At 39.6% G+C, this 23,909-nt stretch overlaps 1 protein-coding gene across 8 annotated transcripts in view; it reads right to left on the reverse strand.

The window, feature by feature from the left end:
• The window catches only part of MAPK9 (mitogen-activated protein kinase 9), a gene marked incomplete at its 3' end in the record, with an annotated part of 38,348 nt that extends 15,064 nt beyond the window's left edge, over positions 1-23,284 (reverse strand). For 2 of the 8 annotated variants that reach the window (XM_083488203.1, XM_083488207.1), the window contains exons 1-10: positions 23,140-23,238; positions 13,474-13,627; positions 10,460-10,630; positions 9,566-9,695; positions 8,488-8,546; positions 7,579-7,717; positions 6,236-6,401; positions 4,977-5,048; positions 947-1,129; positions 479-603 (exon numbers count right to left, since the gene is read on the reverse strand). In XM_083488203.1, coding sequence (XP_083344329.1) covers positions 479-603; positions 947-1,129; positions 4,977-5,048; positions 6,236-6,401; positions 7,579-7,717; positions 8,488-8,546; positions 9,566-9,695; positions 10,460-10,581 — 996 coding nt within the window. In that variant the 5' untranslated portion in view covers positions 10,582-10,630; positions 13,474-13,627; positions 23,140-23,238. Of the gene's footprint in view, positions 1-478; positions 604-946; positions 1,130-4,962; positions 5,049-5,349; positions 5,422-6,235; positions 6,402-7,578; positions 7,718-8,487; positions 8,547-9,565; positions 9,696-10,459; positions 10,631-13,473; positions 13,628-18,979; positions 19,193-23,139 lie in introns of those variants that run through there. The other 6 variants (XM_083488201.1, XM_083488206.1, XM_083488202.1 and 3 more) reach the window with 5 other exon arrangements.
• Between the last annotated feature and the right edge of the window lie 625 nt (positions 23,285-23,909).

Below are 23,909 nucleotides of genomic sequence, written 5' to 3' on the forward strand. Positions count from 1 at the left end.
ACAAACATAAGCTGCATAAGAGAATGTTTCTGTTTAAAAGGCTCTTTATAAACTTTTCATCAAAGCTAGTTTCTACTGTTATCACATGATTTGCTTTTTTGAATACAAGGATTAGTAAATGCTACAATTAATAGGGTAGCAGCCAAATAAATGAGTTTTAGTCAATCAATCACTGTATGTAGTTGACAAATCAATTGAATCAAATAAATACAAATTCTTCATTCTCTCATACTGACTTCTGTCTTGCCACAGAACTGCAAAATACAGGATGGCTTAAAGATTGGGAAATGGGACTTGGTGGGATTATGGAACTGCACTGCAATTACTGTGGCATATAACATACATAGCATATATAACACTTTTTCTAGTGTAAGGAGAAATCTAAATATGCCCTCAGATTTTCACCAAGGTAAGTAGCACTGCCATAGTGACATCAACCATAAAATTTCTTTTGAATAAACTTTAAAGGTAAACTTACCGCTTCAGCTTCAGCCGGGTCATACCAAACAGTGATATATGGGTGACGCAAAGCTTCATCTACCGAAATTCGTTTGTCTGGATCTACTACTAGCATTTTTGATAGTAAATCTCTAGCTTGACCGGCTAGAAAATGGAAAGGGGGTGACCGTTAGCTGAAGATCTGAAGCATAAAAGTAAGGTACAAAATGCATATTCATAACAAGGACATACCATAAGGTATTTTTTAGTCTTGAATATGTTGACAAGAGACAGTAAGGATGTTGGAATTCACTCTATACAAGCGACATGCTTAATGTAAACAGTGGATTAAAAAATCGATAATCTGCATTTAGCTAAGTGACAGACAACAAGAATGTGCTGTTTTATCAACTAGAAAAAAGTATCCACCCCCACCCCAAACAATTACCGTACATTATAGTACGAATGAAAATGAAAATACAAGAATAATGCACACATGAAATCTTACTTTTTAGTTTGTCCCGATCAGATTCCGATGGAAATATCCAGTCTGGGAACAACTCTTCAAATTTGATACCTGGATATTTTGGCCTATTTTCTACATAGTTCCTCACAGTAGGCTGCAGTTTTTTCATAAAATCTGCGGATGGTGTACCTAGTTGTTCAATAACTTTATTCCACTGGTCAATATCTGCAAAAGTTTCGTTTAGGAAAATAAAAGTATTCCCCCTTCCCCCTCAAAAAGTATGTATAGTACAAGAATTAGCTATGTATTTAATTTATTGCATTTATATCCTACCTTTTTCTCCGAAGAGCTCAAAGTGCTATACATGGCTCTTCCCTTCTTCATTTAATCCCCATGACAACTCTGTGAGGTAGGTTAGGCTGAGAGACTGTAACTATCCCAAGGTCACCCAGTGAGCTTCACAGCTGAGCAGGGATTTGAACCCAGGCCTCCCAGGTCCTAGTCCAACACTCTAAGCACAATCCCACACTGGCTCTTCACAAAAGCTTGTGAAGCATGTTGGGAATGGCTTGAGAGACAAGTTAGATCCAAACTTTGTTGGCATGTTTCTACTCAGGGCTGGTGGAATTTCAAAACGCTTCTGCTTGTCACCTAAGTGGATAACTGCCTAGCAGGTAGTCACAGGATCCTGAAGTTAAGCATTTAAAAGGTACATGGAGACAAAATTTCAGAATCAACTTGAAAGTAGTATCTGCTTCAGTTATGCCCCTCTTCCCTGCACAAAACCGAATCAAAATGTCTCAGTTCCACAGGGTGTTTTGGATTTTTCAACTTACAAAAATGAGGAGTGCTCATTAGGAATTTCAAAAGATATTTTGGTTAAATTAAATTAATATAACTTAGCTGTGCTTGGTAAGTAAAATGTGTGTAGAATTGCACTGAAATCATTAAAAACGATTGCCAAGAACTTGCAGTTATGTTGCTGTTGCTTAGCATTAGCTGACATATTCAGAAGGTAAAATTATAATTCTTTGGTTTTCCGAAAGCAGTTTATGTGCTTCTTCCTCAGATATAGGCTTACCAAGCTAAATGTTGTCCAGTCAGAAAAATAATAGCAGATTTGAATTCCTCACACCCAAAAACATACTTTAAAGACCCTTCACTGAAGAAATCTCCAAAAATTAAATTTCAACCCCTAAAATAACATGTCCTACTGGGGCGGCTTCCTCCCCAACAAATATTTATTTCTGGGGAGCTGCACATTTTAACTAGCAAGATCATGCTTTTAATAGTATTTTTAATCCTCAATAACTTTTTCTCCACCGACTTTTATAGAATGGAAGTGTTTGGCAGAATTTCACCCCCTCAATTCCCTGCCCCTTGTTTAAAGAAGTCACCAGAATTCAATGGAATAAATGAGTTCTTCCAATATGGTAGAGGACATTACCCACAATATTTTCTGTTTAACCTGAGCGAGCACAGCACTGGAATGACAGTACCAGTCTATGGGGCTATATAAGACTAGCTATACTTCTCTTTTTGGGAACATCATGTCTTATCATACTTCTGTAGGCTTCATAAAGGCAAATCCAGATGTACGTTTAAACCGAAGACACAGTGAAAAACATATTTAAAATCTCATTATAAGATTCTCTATGTTAGTTACTACAATAGCTTAAATTTAGTATGCTGGCAAAAAAAATCAATTTCATAAATTCTTAGTAACAATCAATGGATGTCAATTGCAACTACAAGCTTGGCAATTTCAAAGTGTTAAGCCTTGTTTACTAAATGCAAGCAAAATATGCTAAATTAGCTAGCTCTCTAAAGCATCAGAAAAAAAATACTTCTAGCTTGAAGACATATATTACAGTACAGTGCATATTTCCATAGTTTTCTAAATAAAAAAGCCACATCACTGCTGCCATTAAGGTATCCTTTTAAAGAACATGTATGTTCTGTACAGATGAACATGCTAATTGCTCAGTTTTTCCTTGCTTGATCAAATGCATTTAGATGGAATTTTGATACCAAGTACTATAAAAGGTTAAAACATCACATGCTAAATTGCACAAATAAAGACAGCTTCTTGATCTGCATAAATGGATTTTACTAAAGAACTCCACCAATCTAGAGTAAAAAGAACCTTAATTCACTATGCAGTCCTAAAACATGTCTACTCAGAGGTTACTTAGAAAACTGTGTACAAACCATGTATTTCATTACTGCATTCCAGAATATTTTAAAACAACAATTTTGTGCAGTTTATGCTCTCTGGTGCATTCAGAAGTGTAGTCTACATGAAATAAATCTTTTTGGAATAACTCCGTAGGTGAAAACAATCAAGTTCCACATGGCTGACAAGTGCTTAATCAAAAATAGATATGAAGTGAGGTTTTTTGGGCATCACCATAAATCTTCAACAGCACACACCAGGAGTATCAATAATCACAATCCAAATTACTAAAATGTGCCTCTCATCTAGGAACGAAGAGGCCACATGCAAATATAATGATTAGATAGTGCTTGCTAGTAGAAATTAATGAGGAAGTCCCTTTAAATGTGGCCTTCTATAAGGTCCCTCGAGTTGTTAAACTGCAGCAAATGAAATTTAAAATGGAAGAAACCATTCTCATCCCTCACACTCCTTCAGAATCCCAAATTGAAGCTGCATGGTCCTAATAATTATTAAAAAGGATGTGCATAAGGTACTACAGATAGCTTGGTGTGCCTAAGATCTATACTGTATATTGCAAACAGAGAACACCGTAGTCTTTTTAATATCCCAAAGCACTGAGGAGAAACTTGCACATACTTGTACGTACTTCTGGAAGAAAAGTGTTTGACAATACATTTTATGTGTGTGTGTGTGTGTGTGTGTGTGAGAGAGAGAGAGAGAGAGAGAGAGAGAGAGAGAGAGAGGGAGAGAGAACATTCACCTGCTAACAACTGTGACAAAACAACTGGCTGGTTATTTTTAAGCAAGATTCAAGTAGTAAGGTTCTCCCCCACTTTCTTCTAGGTCACCCGACTGCAAACCCAAATTATAAACTAACAACCAAATGCTTATTTCAATAGGGACAATAGCCATTTACATGGCTTCCATGTAAATCACAAAGATGGAAAACAATATGGGTATAAAGAGGGAAAGAAAGCATTAGGATGTCAACACTAAGACCCTTCTCAACTCTCTGCTCAGTCATGAAAAGCACCAGTATCTGTTGAAATATATTAAATTATGTGTTTTCTGAAGAGACTGAGATTGCACCTGAGATTGACTTTCGAGTAAACAACACTTTTAACCAATAATATAAAGTAATGATCAGAGAAACAGATACTAGATTGGTGGAGCTCAAACAAGTAAGATGCATTTTCTGCACAGAAATTTGTTAAGCATGAAACACAGATATATGAAGACAGCAAATATGAAAACTAGTGTTAACATGCAACTTAAAAGAGACACAGCATACATGAAGAATTGTGTTAGGTTGGTCATAAGGCTTTAGAGAATAAAATAATATATGGGAGGAAATTGAGAAAATGAAAATTCAAGCTTCTTCTATTTAATTGTGTTATTAGGTTAACACATGATCAACTGTTAAAATCTCATGAAATTAAGCATTCGGAATTATATTTTTCTAACCTGCATGCCTTCACTATCCTTTTGAAGTGAACAGGATAAGATAAGAACTGACAAGACAAAACCACTGTTGTAAGGCTATTTCCATTGTGCAGAGAAATGCAAAAAAAAGAGAAAACAATAAATTTTGAGCAATAATTTTGTGGAATTTTCAGTTTAAACAGTGCCAATAACATCAGGGAAATTTGCAGCACCATTAAAACTGCAAAAAATGAAATTCCAAACAAGAATGATTAATGTTCAAACACCAAAGTTAAAAGAAGAGAATAAAAGTTTAAGTGCTTGGTTAATATCACAAATTCTGAACATGCGTGGCAGATCCATTCAGTAAAAAGATGAGGGCAGGGGATTAGCATATTTTTCATCCATAAGTGAGTGAAATAACTCTTTGGTAAATGTGGATTAAGATTCAAAATTATTAGGGAAGGATACGATCAGTGCCTTGGAATATCACACAACCTTTCACCAATTCTCCCATGATGCAACCAACTGACCAGATATCAACTGAAAGTAAAAGTGAAATGACAAAATTATGAAGTGTCGTGAACTAAAGTGGAAAACAAAAACATTTTTACATTAAAAACACAACAATGCAAAAAAAAATGAAACTGCTAACGTGTTGTTGAACAACATGGACAAGAACATTTAATCTAAATGCAAATTTTAACTTTTGACGAAGAAACATTTTGCATTAAAAAATATAACGCCACCATATTATGGCAGGTCTAGCAATTCCTCAAAAATCGCTTCAGTCTTATTTTCAACTGTTCACATTTGTGGTCCATGAAAGTCTTATAAAGGATACAATCTCTTCCTGGAAACAGGACCTTATGGAGGACCATTTCTGCCATTATGCACCCAACAGACCAGATATCCACTATTAAATGTTAGGTGTAATAGGGACAAAAGTTACAAATCTACAAACACATTTTCAGTACACACTAAACATTCATGGCAGCTATTCAGAATAACCCAAACAAAAAATTCACTATTTTATACAGTATTCTTTAAACTGAAATAATAGCCAGCTAGTCCCTGGTTTGAAAGAGTGTTAAACAGAACTAGCATTTCCTAGATTGAGGTCCTTACATATGCATAGTCTCCTTCCTGACTGTGTATTTTTTAGTAAAACCTCCATAAGCCTTTGGAGTTTAATTTTTATAGTGTAATATCTGGGAGGCAACATTAAAAGGGAGCTTACACATTACACATTTCTGCTCTACCAAGAGAAGAACTCAGCACCATGCACCACTGCCTTTTATTGCCATATTGGCAACCTAGATAATAGGTTGTAGCCAGTGAGTTAGGAGATGAGGTAATCTCCACAGCCTTATCAACATACTGTATACTGAGAGGTGGTGTTGGATGAAGGAGGCTGACTAGCCAGCAGCGCCTCCTGCTTCAGAGACCCTCTCCCTCAGAGGATGCTTAGTGCTGGTGGTGGCTGAGTGGTGCCTCACTACCTCACTAGCTGCATCTCTCTTTGCATAGGGAGATTTTAAAAGATAAGAAGGTAAAACTAGTTCTTTAGGCTGCGAAAACTTGGCAGCACTGCCTCAGGCAATTACCCCATGATGCTTGATGGTGGAAAGCCTACACAGTTCTCAAATGATAAGAATATATTCAAGAAACAGAAAAATCTAACAACCGGTCAAGTACCCAACAAGACGTAATTCTGTTCTGCAACTTACCATTCTCTTTGTATCCCATGCCAAGAATAACCTCTGGTGCTCTGTAATATCGTGTTACTACATATGGGGTCATCATGAAATTAGTACATGCCGTCCTTGCAAGTCCAAAGTCAAGGATTTTGAGAGTACAATCTGATTTTACTACTATATTGCTGGGTTTTAAATCCTAAGAAAAAATACATTCAATTAAATGTTTAAAAATATATAGGGTGGTGCTGTGTTTGGGGTGGGGGAGAATCTGCATGATTAAGAGTTTCTGGGATGGGGGGTCTTGGTACCTTTCCCCTCCCCCCAGTTAACACATTGGGGCTGGAAAAGACTCCAGAGTGAAATTCACCTACTATTGGAAGGAGGGAATAACTAAGTTTGTGGGAGCTCTATCCCTAGCTCTTGCCCCACCCAACAGTTGGCTGCTGTTTTATAGGACAGGAGATGTCACCAATTTCTGCCAATTACACACACAGAGAGAAACATATGACAGGGGTGGCCAACCTGGCGTCCGCAAGCAGTGGGCCCAAACTTTTGAGTTTCCTCAGAATAGAATAAAAAGTAAGTCTTTCACACTCCTAGAAAGTTACGAAGCAAAATAAGCAGGTACCATCTAAGTGATTTCTGTGAAATGAGCCAGCCTAGCTACTCCCGTCAGTCAGTGTTTCAGTCAACCATAAGGAGCTGTTGCTTTCCCCCCTCCTGCTTTTGTCTTGTTTTCTAGTCTTTGGAATGTCCATAGTTTGTCCTTCCTTTTTCACTAGGAACCAGGATGCATCTTTCCTGTGGTGGGGTCATCTGAGATTAGCAGTCCCTAGAAGTTGTTTTAATGCAAGTAATATTACACAATATATATTAGTAAATATTAAAGAATCCCTCCTTGCCCCCAAAAAGGCAAGTGTGGAAGCTTTGCTAATGGGTGTAGGCTCCTGCTGTGCAGAAGAGGAATGTCCAGCTACTCATTAAGAATTCACCGTATAGTTATAGTACAACTGTTTACATGGCTACTCAGAGCTGGGTTTCTCTGTGTTTAATGAGCCTTACTCCTAGCTAGGTGGGCATAGGATGACAACCTAGGCTTTTCAGCAAGGGCAATGAGCTAAAGTAGAAAGGGAGGAGTGGAAACCCAACCGTTCTGGGCACTGAACGACAAATCCGGTTAAGCTTCAGAATTCACGACCACAGGATGTCGTTTGTTTCCCTCTTGTATGAGAATATAAAAGGGACTGATCGAACATGGCAAGTCCTAATTGTCATGTCATTATAAAAAAACCCTTTCAAATATAGCTGAATATTCTTAATGAGGTTAATTAATGAAAGTCAGTTATTGATACAATTGTAATAGCACTACGTACTCTATGGATGATACCAGCTGAATGGAGATGTTTGATACCACACAGCATCTGGTACAAAAGGTAGGACATTCTTTCATGATCCAACTCCATATGAATTACTTGGCACAAGTTAGCATCCATTAGTTCCATAACTAAATACCTGAAACATTTAAAAAAGTATTTTTTACAGGAGCAAACGTTGACTACAGCTTGTGGTTAGCAATGAGAGATCGAACCACAAGCTCAGGTACAGACAACAAACTAAGCCAGACCTTAACTTAGCTCAACATGGGTGAGAGCATAAAAAAGACATGGGTGGTCTAGGAGCCCACAAGTTTGCACAGTCCCAGTAAGTCATCTTGTGGGAATGCAAAATGGAAATTACAGTGGACGCAATTATACAATTTTGTTTTCTTAGCAGAAATATTTTTTAGCAATCCAGACTCAAATAATCTATTATTTTATTGCTTTGGGTACAAATCTCCCACTGAAGTTAACTGGCAAAACTTCAACTGACATTAGTTCACATCTCAGTCAGGATACTGGTTTGACTGCTCTTCCGGCAAAGGAAAATAAACAAAGCAACTCCCTCTCCCCAATGTCAGTTATGTGGCCAGTAAAATTTATTTATTATTTTATTTATTTAATTTGGATACCTTCCTTTATCCGAAGATCACAGGGCAGTTCACAACATAAAAATACAAAATGAGAACACATAATAAAACAAAAACAAAACAATAACCCATCTCCTAATGATGAAATGAACACTTGGGGGGAGTGTCATGTTTTGTTCATAAGTCTCAATGCTTACAAGAAGGCTTCAGCATTTTTCTCCAAAAAGCACAATATATTTAAAAAATCATTTATAGGCCAACTGCTTCCAGGTCTTAAATGGATATTTATCAAGAAAACACAATAAAGTAAACTCACACATCTTGAAATTCTTCTAGTGACTTCTGTGGTGTGAATACATTTAATAGACTAATTATCTGTAAAACCAAAATAAAAGAATTATAATCACCATCACAATGATTTGCAAAAAAAAATCAAACAGTACATGGCAATGTCAGCATACAGATCAGATTATTTAATAACTTTTTACCTGAAGCTTTGTAGCAAGAAAAATGAGATTAACATAGTGATTCACAAATATTTTAGAACTAACTCACTATCTTCAGTTTGCATAATGCTATTTTTTTTGTCAAGTTCCATAAGGGACAGTCAATATTTCAACATAAATGAGATAAATCAAGTATATTTGTTTAATGGATTGAATAGCTTTATTTATAATAAATCCATGGATAAATTAATAACCAGAGTTTTGAAGTACGACAATTCTTAGATTATGGGAGTAGCACAGTTGCATCTCAGTGATATATTATTTTGCTAGAAGGCCTAGAAAATACATTTCCACATTGCCTGTTCAAATATTCAGTGGAAAGAGATCAATACCCTATTGATAAGGGTTTTTTTTACTGCTTTTTGAAGAAAAACATAATGGTTACTAAGAAGTATACATGCTACTAAATATACATTATAAGCCTGCTAATAATAACAGAATCGTAGAATTGGAAGGGGCGAGGGTCATTTTAATGGTCATAAAGAGAAACATACTGGACTGTTTTTTAATACATTTCTAGAAATATTGGTGCCAATCTGTGGTGTAAGCCATAGATCATTCCTATCCGAGGAACTGTTACCTAAAGCCAACCACAGACAACAAAAAGACCACAAAGAGACCTGCATGAAAAAACCGAAATTTAGTTAGCTTTTCAAAGAAATATGACAAACTATGAATAACTAGTCTTCTATATTGCAATTAGGAAATAGTCCTAAAACATCTGTTTCATTACAGGAGGTACAGGACAGAGCAAAAATTGATCTCTCTCTCAATTATTTAATTATTTGAATCACAGAATAATGGCTTTAGTTCCAGTTGATTCATCTGACATTCATTCAATTATTATTTTACATTTACTTGTTTCTAATATAAATTAACATTACTCACATTTTTGTGATTGACACATTTTAGAAGCACAAGTTCCCTGTAAGCTCGTTTTGCATGTGTTTGGTTCTGAAAAGGGCGACTCAATTTCTTTACAGCAACATTTATTCCAAGAACTGTATCAAATGCAGCACTGAAAAATTAAAACAGAAACATCTTAATTGCATCTTTTAAAAATCAGAGCCATGGGTGTCAGGGTATATGACAGACAAGCTCAGTTACCCCAAGGAAACTGCTTCTTGTTTTAGGTGAAGGGCAAAGTGCACAAATGAAAACCCTCTCGAGTTCTACTTTATTCAACCAAAAATAAATCAGATCTTATTACTAGACTAATTTTAACACCTCCATGCATGAAGCATTTCATCCTGTTCCATTAGTCAAAGTATAGTTAGAAATTTCTTAAAAGTCAGATGCATTTATATCTCAGTCAAAAACTAAGAGACAATTCTTCTCTAGAACAGGTGTTAAGATTACATAATTTCTTTAATCAACTTGTTGTTTTATTTGAGCTCTTATTCTGACACAGGACTTTTTAAAGGTTCTGTTCATTTTCAACTTCATCACGGAATAGCACTGTACTTCAAAATAATGTTTGGATTCTGTTGTTTCTATGTATGTGTGGAATTAAGGTATGTGCCATGAGATGTCAAGCAAATAAAAAACTACCTCACTTTCAGAAGACATCTGAAGGCACGCCTATATAAGGAAGATTTTAATGTTTAATGTTTTACTGTGTTTTGTATTTTAATTTGCTGGAAGCCACCCAGAGTGGCTGGAGCAACCCAGTCAGATGCACGGCTAATAATAATAATACTTTGCTTTCAGTTCTTGATCAAAATTTTGGTGATATTACAGTTTGATGCTTATACTAGTTTTGTCCAATAAGTAGCTACTCACCATACAATGCCTTGAGCCCCAGAGCCAATAGGTTTCAATTGTTGGTAACGTTTTAGTACAGTGAATGTCGAGTCTGAGACTTGAACACTGTAAAACTGACTGTCACATTTACTCTCGCTCATGATGTAGTGTCATGTAGTTTTCCTCCCAGGATTTGGCAGTTTTCAAGATCTGTAGAAAGAGAACCAAAAAAAGTGAAACTTTTTATAAATATGTACCCAAAGCTGCCAACAGCATTTCTCTTTAGAAATTAGACAACCACTAAGAGAACAAAGCACGACGTGCATTTAGATGACTAACTTAAGAGACTTGACTAGCATAATGGATGATCCAAAAGTGATTTTAGCAGAATGACTGATCAGTGCAATGCTATCTTAGCGGAGATAGCATTTCCTGTGCACACAGGTCATGTTCTGTGTGGGTTTCCTGCCTTGTCCCAAGTAACAGGCAACAATAGGCAAGTGGCTGCCCCATGGAGCCCAGAAGTCTACCTCTTCTCCTTTTGGCACAGCACCATTCTTTTCCAGTCAGTTCCATGGGTAGAATGTCTTCAAGTGCCTTGGAACAAAGGAAGAAGCATTCTGTTCCATTTCTTATCTAAAATCTTCTAGCAGTGGTGCCACACCAGATAGAGAAGGGTGCCTTTTCAAACATAGGAGGCTTTCTTACTCCTTCCCATGGCAATTATGAAGTAGGAGGAGACAACAGGGTGTTGTGTGTTGGCACTGAAAAAGCTCCAGTTAAGCCGTTTAAGCTCACTGCAGAAAACAGCCATTTAGGAGAGTTGTTTTTACTAGGCTAATACTGACATACACCACTATATGAACACACACTATTTACAAACATTACAAGTAGCATTCTCTCTCTCAGCCCAGAGGGTTCTTTGCTTCAAAGTACTTGTTGTGTTAAAAGTCCACAGTCAAGTCCTAAGGTCAGCTGCTTTCAAAGTCCTGCAGCTGATTAGACAGGCATCCCCAAACTCCGCCCTCCAGCTGTTTTGGGACTACAACTCCCATCATCCCTAGCTAACAGAACCAGTGGTCAGGGATAATGGGAGTTGTAGTCCCAAAACAGCTGGAGGGCGGAGTTTGGGGATGCCTGTGATAAGAGTTCTCTAACTTCTGAAGTCCATCAATTTTCCAACTTCTTCCTCAGACGATCTTTTCAAAAAGTTTTCACTTGAATCCAGTTCCAGCAGATAGCCTTCAGCAATTCTCCTACCATGACCCACACAGTATGCTGTAACCTTGAGGCCTTTTATACACAAAGTCACTTGCCAAATCTGCCCACTTGCACAGATAAGAGTCACAAGATGCCTGCAGGTGCATGGTGGGGAATGAGTTATCTCTGCTGATTCATAGAGAATTAACCCATTAACATTAATCCTTAACATTTTGCCCCCCCTAAGGAAGAACTGGAGCAACCGATGACCCTCATACACCAAAGCTGTCCAAGACAGCAAATACACTGCTAAGTTTATGTCACTGTCTGTCCTCTCTTTCTTTGTTTATGTGTTGCCTGTCCCCGCTTCACTTATGTTCAGTACAGTGGTACCTCGGGTTAAGTACTTAATTCGTTCCAGAGGTCCGTTCTTAACCTGAAACTGTTCTTAACCTGAAGCACCACTTTAGCTAATGGGGCCTTCTGCGTATGTAACCTGACGTGTATGTAACCTGAGGTACCACTGTACTTATTTCAGAGAATTGTAAAGTTTGAAGGAATCCCAAGGGTCATCAAGTCCAACTCCCTGAACTAAGTCTATTCCTCCTCCTTCTGAGTTTGTGTGTCCTGCGTGAGTGTACATGCATGTTAAATTGGCTCAGGTTGGCAAATAGCCCTCAAAAGAGCCGCAAACCAATGTCAGCCACCTCTGCTATCAAGTTGTACATTTTTTGAATGAAATTCTTAACCCACAATTCTTCAGTTTTGAACGCACGTATCTGGGAGTATAAGGCCCATTTAATTTAATGGGACTTACTTTTCAGTAAATATGTTAAGTCAAACAATGTCATGTATGATGTTTGTTTGCACTCCTACATTATTATTACCAATGGTCCCAAATCCAGATACATTTTTGTGCAGAAGACTAAGAAGATGATCAGCACAGTCAGTTCAGGCAGGACTGATCTGTTTGCCAGTGCTTTCATGTTGTAAGAGATGCGTGAACACACATCTTCCTTCCCACACCCTGGTTCAGATGCAGGAGGTAGAGAGATTTTTGCTTCTACAGCAGTTGTTTTGTACTCCTTGGTGGGACGTTTGGTGAGCAGAAAATGTTTGAACTCCTAGATTGTGCTTGCTGGAATATGACAAATATTGTAAAATACTAATAAGTATCTGTGTGGGGAGGAGAGAATTAGGTTACAGCACTAGAAGAAAACAAAAAAGAAGTTATCCTCAGCCAAACAGACTGTTTTGTTTGGATCACTCTGCCAACTACAGAAATTTCACTGCCTGCTAGGGGAATGTGCAGCTAAATTTCAAAACAAATCCAGGCAGCAGGAGCTTTAAACGGCTTTTAAAAATAAGATGACAAGCTATATCTAATGTTAATGTGAATTACACGAGAGACTGCATTTATGTGAACAAACATCTCAAGAAACTTGACAGTGTTTCAAGTTAATTATATATCCACAACATGCATAATACAGAAGGACTGGAAAATAAAATTAATTGCAGAAGCTGGTGAACACCACCAGACTATACTATGTCAAAACAATGTTTTAAGTTGGCAATAAGGCCTAGATGACTTCAAGAAACCTGTCCAACTGTATACCACCTCAAAATACTCCTGTCATATCTGAATTTCATGGAAATATTTGTGTTAAACTTTCCTTCTTTAGCCTTTCTGGTCCCATTATCATCATCATCATCATCACTTCTTCCCCTTCCTCCACCAATATGTTGATATTATGTGAAGTATCATTAATATGAACTGGATTCAACGCACTATTCAAGAAAAGTTATAGGGTACGGAGAAAAAAAGAACATGCAACGAAGTACCGGTAACTCACATTTCCAAATGATTATACGTTTGCAGCTGGTTCACACATAGAAAACCATGGTATGGTTATCAGGTCAAAGCCAGCTATAGTTTGCTGCAACATCCAAATTGGCAGGTTATGGATTGTGCTTGCCCTCCAATGCAGAATTGGTGGATTTAAAGTTCTGGTGTGGAAGGAAAGACAAACCACAGTTAGCATAGTTGGATCTGCAGGTAAACTGCGGTTTGCCTGAAAAAGAAAGTAAGAAAGGAATAGGAGATTGAAACTTCAAAACTTTAATCTAATGCCAAATCAGCCTCTCTTATAAATCATTAATACATATGACCAAAATTTTTGGTAAATTTGATTAGTGTTTATTAAATATAACATTTGTGTAAGTAGCAGAGCTTTAATCTAGTTGGCTTATACTATAGTAAAGTAACCAAAATGGAAAATATTTACAAGTTTAATTAAAAAAAACAGCCTCACTAAAGAGTTTAGATTACATTTCACTATTTATTCAAAATACAATTTAAACAAGTAAAACCTCTCTGTTGAAATGTTCAAAATTGTTTTATTACATTCCACTACAGAACTGGAAAAATGTATTTTTGACAGTGATATACACTTAGTTTCCATTGCCAGGCATAGATACCAATAAGTCAGTTTCTGAGTGTTTACATCTGTGTGCATAATACACACATATATATACCCTAGCCAACATAGATGTTTCTCTGTTCAGAACTGGGCACATTCAGTAAAAGCAAGTCCTTTCATGTCTAGGTGTAAAAAGTAAAACATAACCTCCAATCTTCAGGTGGGCAACATATGGTCTGTGAGCCACACAAAGCACACCAAGTTCAAAGAAAAAGGTGCTCAAAGCCAAACAAGTGTATTTCAGCTCTCCTTCAGACAATAGATGCTTACTAGACGCAGCTGAATATATTGGAGGCAGGGCATCAGCTTCAAAAATGTGGGGTGACAAGGCTCACACTGCTTTTGAAATTGCAGCCCATATGTTTTTTTTAAAAAAAACATTAAGTACCCTAAGAACCAAAACATTTTTGTATATATAAGCCTACTCAGACATATATGCTTTAATCTGTTTTTAGTTTATTACTGATTTTATTTTTTGAAAGTTTTAAAGTTGTTTTTTATTGCTTTTATTGATAATTATATTGCTTTATTCTCTTCATAAACTGCTTTGAGGGGTTTTTTTAAATGCTCAGGTTGTGCATAAATTTTATGAATTACATTAAATCAGTTAATCAATCTTGCAGAATACCTGTGTGGCCCAGGCTTCAGCATGCTATAGATATTTTCCCCTTCAAACCATTGCAAAGTTGCTTTAAAATCACTACATACACTAGGTAGCAATTGTAGCATGAATGCAGGCTTGAAATTATTGTACTGTAACTGTACTGTATCTGAATAAATGTTTTTTTTATTAAAGTGGGGAAGTGGAGGTTCCCACTTGGATAAGGACAATACCATGTGAAGATGCAAAGAACTTGCACACATGGGGTGCATCTAATCCACTTTAAACTGCGGTGTTTACATAGCCTAGCTGTGCTATTTGCCAAGCCAGGCAAATATACTAGACCTGGATGCTGATTTCTTTCTTTCTTTTTTTTGTCCTTCTCCAGAGTCAAGTGGGATGAGGATGGAGAACAACAACAGCAGCAACAACAACAAATAATAATTCAAAAGAAACAAAAATAGGATCAATTAATCCAACCCCGTTCATTAAAAACCTCACCCACATAAAGGTAAAGGTAAAGAGACCCCTGACCATTAGGTCCAGTTGTGGCCGATTCTAGGGTTGTGGCCCTCATCTCGCTTTATTGGTCGAGGGAGCTTCTGGGTCATGTGGCCAGCATGACTAAGCCGCTTCTGGCGAACCAGAGCAGCACACGGAAACGCTGTTTACCTTCCCGCTGGAGCGGTACCTACCGTATTTATCTACTTGCACTTTGACGTGCTTTTGAACTGCTAGGTTGGCAGGAGCTGGGACCGAACAACAGGAGCTCACCCCGTTGCGCGGATTTGAACCACTGACCTTCTGATCGGCAAGTCCTAGGCTCTGTGGTTTAACCCGCAGCGCCACCGGCGTCCCACATAATGACTGACTATTCCCTCTCTGGTAGGAAAGAAAGAGTACTAGTCCGTGCTCAGTCTCTGCAGTAATGATATGGAGGCTACCTGCCACACCTAGTCTTAAATTCTAGCTCCAAGTTGAGGGAAAAGAAAGAGAACAGCTGCCACTAACACCACACTGTGGAGAAGCATCACAATATTGAGGACAGCTGGCTCTCCTGGCTACTCCCTATATTCCAGGAATTGGGGAAGAGTGTTCACTTTGTGTAACAGAACCTTTCCTCGGAACTGAGGGAGTGTCCTTAAATCTGGGATTAATAAAACTCCCATAAAAATCACTGATTTTTATATACGGACTTGTAAAGCACTGTACAATAGATATAACAGAATTTGCTTAAATTAGCTGTCAACATATTGTTACACTGAGGTCTCAGGGGGTATAAAAACTTTGAAGTCCCCATTTTATTTACGTTACTTGTTTCCAACATTTGTAGACCATTTTTCACCATACAAACTCACAAAGCAGCTTATACAGCAATAAATAAAAACAATCCATCAGCCAAAATAATTATCATATTTAAAAAAAACAGCAAATGTAAAAATGAAAGTTTAATAAATAGGCACAATAAACAGCACAGCAACAACACAAACCTCTGACTTAGATCATGTTAATCAAATCAAGCATAAGTCTAGGTGAACAGAAACACCAAAGAGGTAGCCATTTGTAGGGACGGACATATCAATCTATTTCCTCTGCAGGTTTAATGCATATTAAAAAAGGGTCAGTCTCATCGTGGTGATGTGTGGATTTTATATCCTTTGAAAATCCACCTTTTTTCAGGGGGAAGGAAATTTGTATTTTCAAAGTAGTCCAATGATCGCCTTTTTCTTTCTTCTTAAAAAAAACCACAACAAAACATTTCCCAGACCAGAGAACAACTCACTAGCAGTACCTCTGTCTTGCCAAAATTCAGCTTCAGCTTGTTGATCCTCATCCAGCCTATTATCACTTCTAGGCACCAGTTCAGCACTGATCCAGCTACATGTGGTTCTGATGGTATGGACATACAGAGCTGGGTGCCCAGCATCACCACTAAGATGGTTTCAGCTAGCTCTGCCAAGGAAGCTGTTGGGCAGTGGGGTGAGGATCCCTGTTCTGTATCCATGACCCAACACTAGGTGCATTCCCTTGACCCAAGGACACTGGATTACTGGGACAGTCAGGCTAGGACAGTCAGGCTCACCCAGCTCTATGTAATGCATACCTGGTTAGCACCTTAAGATGTTTTATTATGCACCTACCTGGCATTCAGCAATAGCACTTCAAGATGGGAGGGTTGGCATGACTACCTAGGTTCTATTGACAGGTAAGTGTGTGTGGTCAAGTGCCTGCTGCCTACTTTCCCTAACATCATCCCTCCCCCAGTGTATTCCAGGGAGTCAATATTACCCTGCCTGGGATTCTGTTGATCCCTTCTCTCCGCAATACAGTCAGCCAGGCACATATCTAACATTCCTTATCTGCTCTGGATCGCCAAAAGAGTCACACAAACTGCTAATGCAAAAAAGAGTGTCAATAAAAAGTACAACTAATAAGGCACAGTGGAATATAAAATGACAACTGCTACCAAAGGTTCTTGTTAGAATTTCATTGCAGAATACATGCAATATAGAATAGAAAAGACAGACAAAAAAGCTCACTAAATACAGAGCCAGTGCAAAAACTGGGCATTATAATTTAAACAGTCAGATCTTAGTGGTGTACCCTGCACACACACACCAGTACAACCAGCAGCAATAAACACTCATAACACTTTCAACCCAGTGCCAGCATCTTACCCACACATTATTTGCTGCCTACTTGACTGGAAGTTACAGCACACACTGGCAGTTACCAAAGGCTATGCTTTGGTAGTAACCTGGGGATAATCTCAAGCTTTTACAAAGCTGCACCAGTCTTCATATTAACTGTATACTTAAAGCTGAAATCCTATTTTGCCCATTAATAAATCCCATTGGGGCTTACTTCTGAGTCTAGGGATTTATCCAGACTTCTTTATTATCTTCAAGGGCTAGGTATCTGCAAGCAGGATGGAACACCACTGTTTTAAGCATAGATTCCACTGTAGAAGACCACCAAGTTAAACAAACTGGTGAGGGAAAGAGAAAGAGGAATCACATTTATGCACATTACAAAGTACTTCCCCTTTGTTGGGGTGGTCATTCAGTCTCTGCAACTGTTGTTCAACCCTTCTCTGATGAAGATTTGGCCAAAAGGCCAACAGATGCATTGTATTTTATTAAACACGGAATATTTACAAAATGGTGGCATAGTTATCATAAACAGTGTGTCTGATATTAAGTTTTCTGGGCTGTTCCATTTGCAGTGGTTAGCAAGTCTTGCTCTGATGTAGCACTGAACTTCTGAGGTGCCCAGAACACCTACAAAATACAGCCCACGACAAGGAACAAACCCCAGCCTCCAGATCCGAGTTCAGGAGGGGGCTGGAACTCACCATGTTGTGCTTCCAAGGTGTTTGGAGAGCCCCAAAACACAGAACAATACAAATGAGGCTCAACAGTCCCCTCAAACTTGGAGCTGGATACAGGAGAGATAATATTCACATTATGTCTCTAAAGCATGCTGCAACTGTAGGGACAGTTCCCCACCCCACCCCCCCAGCTCCAAGCTCAAGAGGAAGAGTTTGTCACATCAGTCAGAGGTGGCATGGACACTCACCCCTGATCATTCCAAGCTGCAGAAGCAGACATAAATGACCAAAAGCACTTCATTCTGCACAAAGAAATTAGCACATCAAGGAGAAGACTAGAGTTGAACACTTCTCACCAAATCTAGTTCTATGTGATGGTAACATTTTGACATGGAGAATCATTCATCCACCAGCTGACTGAGACAGAATACTGCCCAAGACCATACTTGCCACCTTATCTTTTCTTTTCCTCCATCTGTTAATAGGTGGGCCCAAAATGTCTCATGCATGTCAAAGTAATTTCTGTGGGAGGAATTCAATGCCTTCTTCTTCCGATCCTTCCATCAGCACAAGCCTTTCTGCTTGCCAGAACAACAACCCCCCTCTCCTCCACCCACCCACAGTTCAAGGGGGGGGGGGTTCCTTCCTGACCCTACAGAACAAATTTGCGGTTAGTGTGCCAGTAGGACATCAGGTTAGTTGAATTTGGTCCTAGTGTCTAAAACTGACATAGGCAGCTGTAGAAGTACTGAGAAAGAATCTGATAGCATATGGGGAGATTGTAAGAGTGCAAAAACAGATCTTTTAAAAGTGAAACTTATCATTCTGTCTTGTCTGGCTACCAAAGGCAAGCAGAATTTTCATGCAGGCATGGGCAGGGAATTTCATACAGGGAGGTAAGCAAAAGAGAGAAGGGTCACTCCATCCTTCCTCCTTCTCCAGCTCACCTTGTTTTCTTCTGGCTACCAAGGAATGCAAGTCCTTTCACCTTGCCCAGCACAGAGACCTAGCAAAGGAAGTGTTAAGAGTCCTCCTTCTCCTCTGCCAGTCCACCTGATAGAAGCCTTTTTCTTTTTCTATTAGCCTCTTAGTAAAACAGGATTTCTGGCTAGCTGCTTTTCTGGTCTTATATAGGCATTTTCTGTGTGCTGAAGTAGGTTCTAGTGAACAAAAGTTTGTATCATACAAATATTAGTGTTAAAGGTGGCACAATACTCTTATTTTTTCTTTTGTTTTCCTTCCTCATTCTCCCCTCTCCCTCCATTTACTCTGTTGTAACTTCCTGTACATATTTGAAGGCCTTTTCTGTCATCTAGAATAATTAAATGCAACAAATATATATCTTACCATTGCCCTATTCAGGCATTATTGCTCCTGCATTGGGCATTACAGGAATGGGGGTGCATCAAGTAGCTTCACCTGCTACCATCTTTGCAAACAGAACAACTATCTATATCAACACAGCTTTCACACATATAGCTGTAGATACAAAGAGTCCTTCATTTGATGATTGAGGAAATACTAGGGTATTGGGCACCTTGATGCATCCCTGCAGTAACACTAAAAGGGCTTATATTGCGGGGGAAATAAAAACTCATAATGCAACTGAATTTTTCTGAAATGAATTAGATTTTAGATAGTTCAAAAATTAACTTTAGTCACTGTAAAATGTTTTGCACATGATGAAAATCTGCACATAGGGGCTCCCAATATTACCCAATTCAGATTTATTTAATGCACATTGTCAGTGTGGATAGGAAATTGGATAGCAACACTTTCCAAAAAATATTTAAATGCCTGAATAAATCTGATTTACTGTATATATGCTCCAGTTTAGAATTCATCAGTTTAATTCTACTACTCCCTGAAACATGATGTACATTTTGTCTTCATAACTGCATGTACAGAAAAAGAGTGTGGTTATTTGCCACAGATATATTAGCAGTTCCATAGGCTGTGGTTTTACAGGCACTCTAAAGTAAGGGCTACCTTATTAATTATGTTTCGCTTAGATGAAATCGACTTCTGTCTGTAGGAATAACATGCAACCCATTTATAAATTATCATTTGTAATTTTGCCGTGATTAATATACTGGAAAGCAACAACACAAAATATTATTATCCATGTTCAGTACAGTCGTATCTCGGGTTACAAACACCTTGGCTTACAAACACTTCGGGTTACAGACTCTGCTAACCGGGAAGTAGTACCTCGGGTTAAGAACTTTACCTCAGGATGAGAACAGAAATAACGCGGCGGCAGTGGGAGGTTCCATTAGCTAAAGTGGTACCTCAGGTTAAGAATGGTTCCAGGTTAAGAACAGACCTCCAGAACAAATTAAGTTCGTAACCAGAGGTACCACTGTACTTGTGTATAAACATAACTTAAGAAGTGGCTCTAAACTAAACATTAACAAACAAAATGGCTTCAATCCTATGCACACTTCAGTGTAATTCTCAGTGAACTCAGTGGGACTTCTGAGTGAACTTGCATAAGACAAAGTTGCACATCTCATAGTTCTTAGAAAAATTTCATCAAATGAAGCTAAATGTTGGGAAAGTCAAAACAAAAAAAGCAATGAATTGATCTGGTACAAATGCCACACTATGCTAATCTATGGCTTAGCATGAATGCACGAGTGTGTGGACTCTCAATACATTACAGCCACTTTGCCCCTCTCTAGTCAATCTGCTGCTATGTTGAGTTAAAGTATGGCTTGGCTTAGTGTGTCATGTGAACCTAGGCTCATGCTTTAGTTCTCTGCACACTAACCATGAGCAGTAACCAATGTTTGTCCTGCGATTAACAGCTCAAGATTTGATTGGGAGAGCTAAACCATGAGTCTGGAGGATGACCAAGGCTTGGCATAGCTTAGCACAGCAGTTGAATGACCAGTGAGGAATACAGCAGCTTCAATCTCCTCTTTAAAAGTCTGCACACTCACACATTTGTGCTAAGCAATGATTTTGCTTAGTGTGATGTACAAACAGGATAGCACATAGTTAAACTGTGGGAAATGTTATCACAAGATGTAGTGATGGCCATCAATTTGGATGGCTTTAAGAAGTATTTAGACAAATTCAGGGAGGTGAGCAATGGCTCCTAGATATGATCATGACATTACCTCCAGTATCAGAGGCAGTATGCCTCTGAATATCTTTTGTTTGGGGTCACGAGTAAGAGAGTGCTAATGTGCTCATATCCTTCTTGTAAGCTTCTCATAGGCATCTGGTTGACTTCTGGGAGAATAAAATGCTGAACAAGACAGGCCTCTAGTTTGATCTTATGTTCTTAGGTTAGAGGTGCAGTTCTACCGTGTATATCAGCTGCTTAGATTGTACTATGGACATTTATTTTTAAAACTTACATCCTACCTACTTTCAGAGGAACTCAGTATATGTTTAACATATCACAGTACCAAAACAATATTTCACATTAAAACCATCTCCAATATATATCTAACAGAAAATGTATTGGATTTGAATATCCCTGATTCTGAACAAGTAAAAAATACCCCAGAATCACCTTCCCTTTCTATTAAAAAAAAGACTAAACAGAGACCCTTCTCACAAGAACATGAATACAAGGTCAGTAATAATGCACTTTCAAATGTAAGAAGGGATGTATAAAGGGCAATAGTAAAAAAAGAAGCAGAAGAAAAACATGTTCCCTGTATGTGACCAAAAAAATGCTCTTAACAAAGTAAGCTACCAACAAGTATCATGTAAGTTAGAAGGCAACTTTTAGCTAGCATTCTTAATAATTTCAGTTATGTGTTGGCACATGAAATGGAAAAGTGATCTAACAAGCAGACTTCTCTTAAAAGGTAATTTCTCTATGTGAGGGGTATAATTACACAATCCAACACAACTCAAACTCAACAATTTGACAAGCGGACAGTACACCATACTAATTTTAAAGCACAGTCATTCTTATCCAGAGAAGTATGACATCAAGAGGAGCACTAGTGGCAACCTATATGTGCTATTCAATTACATTAAACAATAACTGCTGCCTGAATTGTTGATCCCCCTCTCTCCTTTGGCAATAATTTAAGAATAGAACAGTTTACTGCGCCTTTGAGATGGGACAGGGGATATTCAAAGAAAGCTTGGGCAGAAATCCAAAACACATTTCCTTGAAAGTACATCCTACAGAAATCAATGGCTTCTGCTTCCAAGTAAACGTGCAGAGCTGGGTTGTTAACCTCCACCTTCCATAGCACAGATTAGATAGCTCTGTTCTGGCATTGAAAATGTGTACCAGGACTGTTGCAAAACGCCCATCTGAAAGCTTAGCAAGGGCAGGACCAATGTGCTCTTGGGGGGCTTGGTTTTCCATCAACGCAATCCTATGCGGGCCTGCTTAGTAAAAGTAAGCTCCGCTGGATTCAATGGGATTTGCTCCCAGGCCAGTGTTTAGAGAGGGTGGCAGCTCATAACAAACCACCACCACCACCGGGACCCTCCAGTCCGACCCCTGCGTCAGAGCACGAAGAAGCTGGTCCATCCCTGGCATCTCCTGCTCACAAACCGCAAAGGACGAGAATCACTGCGGCAGCAGAAGGGGGTGAGCAGCAGGAGGGAGGCGAGAAAGGCGCAGGTACCAGCCAAGCCGGGTCAGCCCAATGCTGTCAGGCGAGGAGATGCCACGGGAGCGGGGCGGGAAGGACCTCCTGCGTGTTTCGCGACCCCTGAGAGACGACCCCTCCTCCCCGGGCGGCACCAGACCGCTTTTCCCCGGGCGGCTGCTCAGGAGACGAAAACGAGCCGTGGGAACGGGGGGCGCTGGCGGGGTGGGAACAGGGGGGGGGGGCTGAATCCGGCCGGGGCCTAAAGCGGGAGCCTCCGCCGCCCCCTCGCCATGGGCAGGAGGAGGAGGAAGGGGGGCTGCCAAGGTGGCGGGGAAACTTTCCAGCCGCAGCTCCGGGTGGGGGAGGGGGGCTGAAGTCATCACGCAGCCGTCTGCGGGGGTCGCCGCCGCCACGCTCCCCGCACCCACCCACAACCCCCGGCGCCTCCTCCCGGCGCCAGCCCCGCTGGTATCCCTCGGCCGCACCCACAGCTTGCCCGGCCCCAAGCATGCCCGCTCCGGCGCCTGCCTCACCTCCTCGGAAGCCCTCGGGGGAGCCACTCTGCCGCTTCGATTCCTGACCGAGCTCTCGGAGACGCTCCAGCCGCAATGGCCTCCCTCGGTCCCTCACAGGCCGCACCAGGCCCCGAGCGCGATGACAGGCAGCCGCCGCAGCCAATCCATGCCGACATTCTTCGAGGGTCGGCCAACCAGTCTTTCGGAGGCGGGTGTTAAAGGCCACTATATAAGGTAAGGAGTGACAAGCGCCTTCCTCGGTGACTGGGCGGCAGAGGGGGGGGGGAGGGGTGTGTGCTTTGAGGTAACGTCACCTGCCTGTGCGAAAGTGAGCGGATCCAATATTCACATAGGGTGACACATATGGAAGGCCGTTTCCCTAGTATAATACTGTTAGATGAAGAAGACAAATCAGCAAATCATCGCATGGCTGATGTCAGGCTTCCACATAATTTTGTTTTTCCGCTCTGAGGTGAAATGACGTTAAGCATGAATGAAGCACTCGACACACACAGCTAGTTGCCCCACTCCGCACAGCAGTGGAAACGTCATTTTCATGTATCAAAACGCTAGGAGAACGGATTAAGTGCGACGTGTTTGCTTTTGAAATGTATTCATATGCATAAATGTCCTGGACTTTGCAATCCCAGCAAAGGGCTGGAGCCGTCGGGTAATCTGCTATTTACCACAATAGGATATTGGAAAAGTGTGGCATACAAGGGTCAGTGACAGTGACATTTGAATCTCGTGCTGGCATATCAGATATGAGGAAAGGAGTTTGAACATCG

This window comes from Podarcis liolepis (genome assembly GCF_965112155.1).
Source record: "Podarcis liolepis genome assembly, chromosome: 2".
NCBI lineage: Eukaryota > Metazoa > Chordata > Lepidosauria > Squamata > Lacertidae > Podarcis > Podarcis liolepis.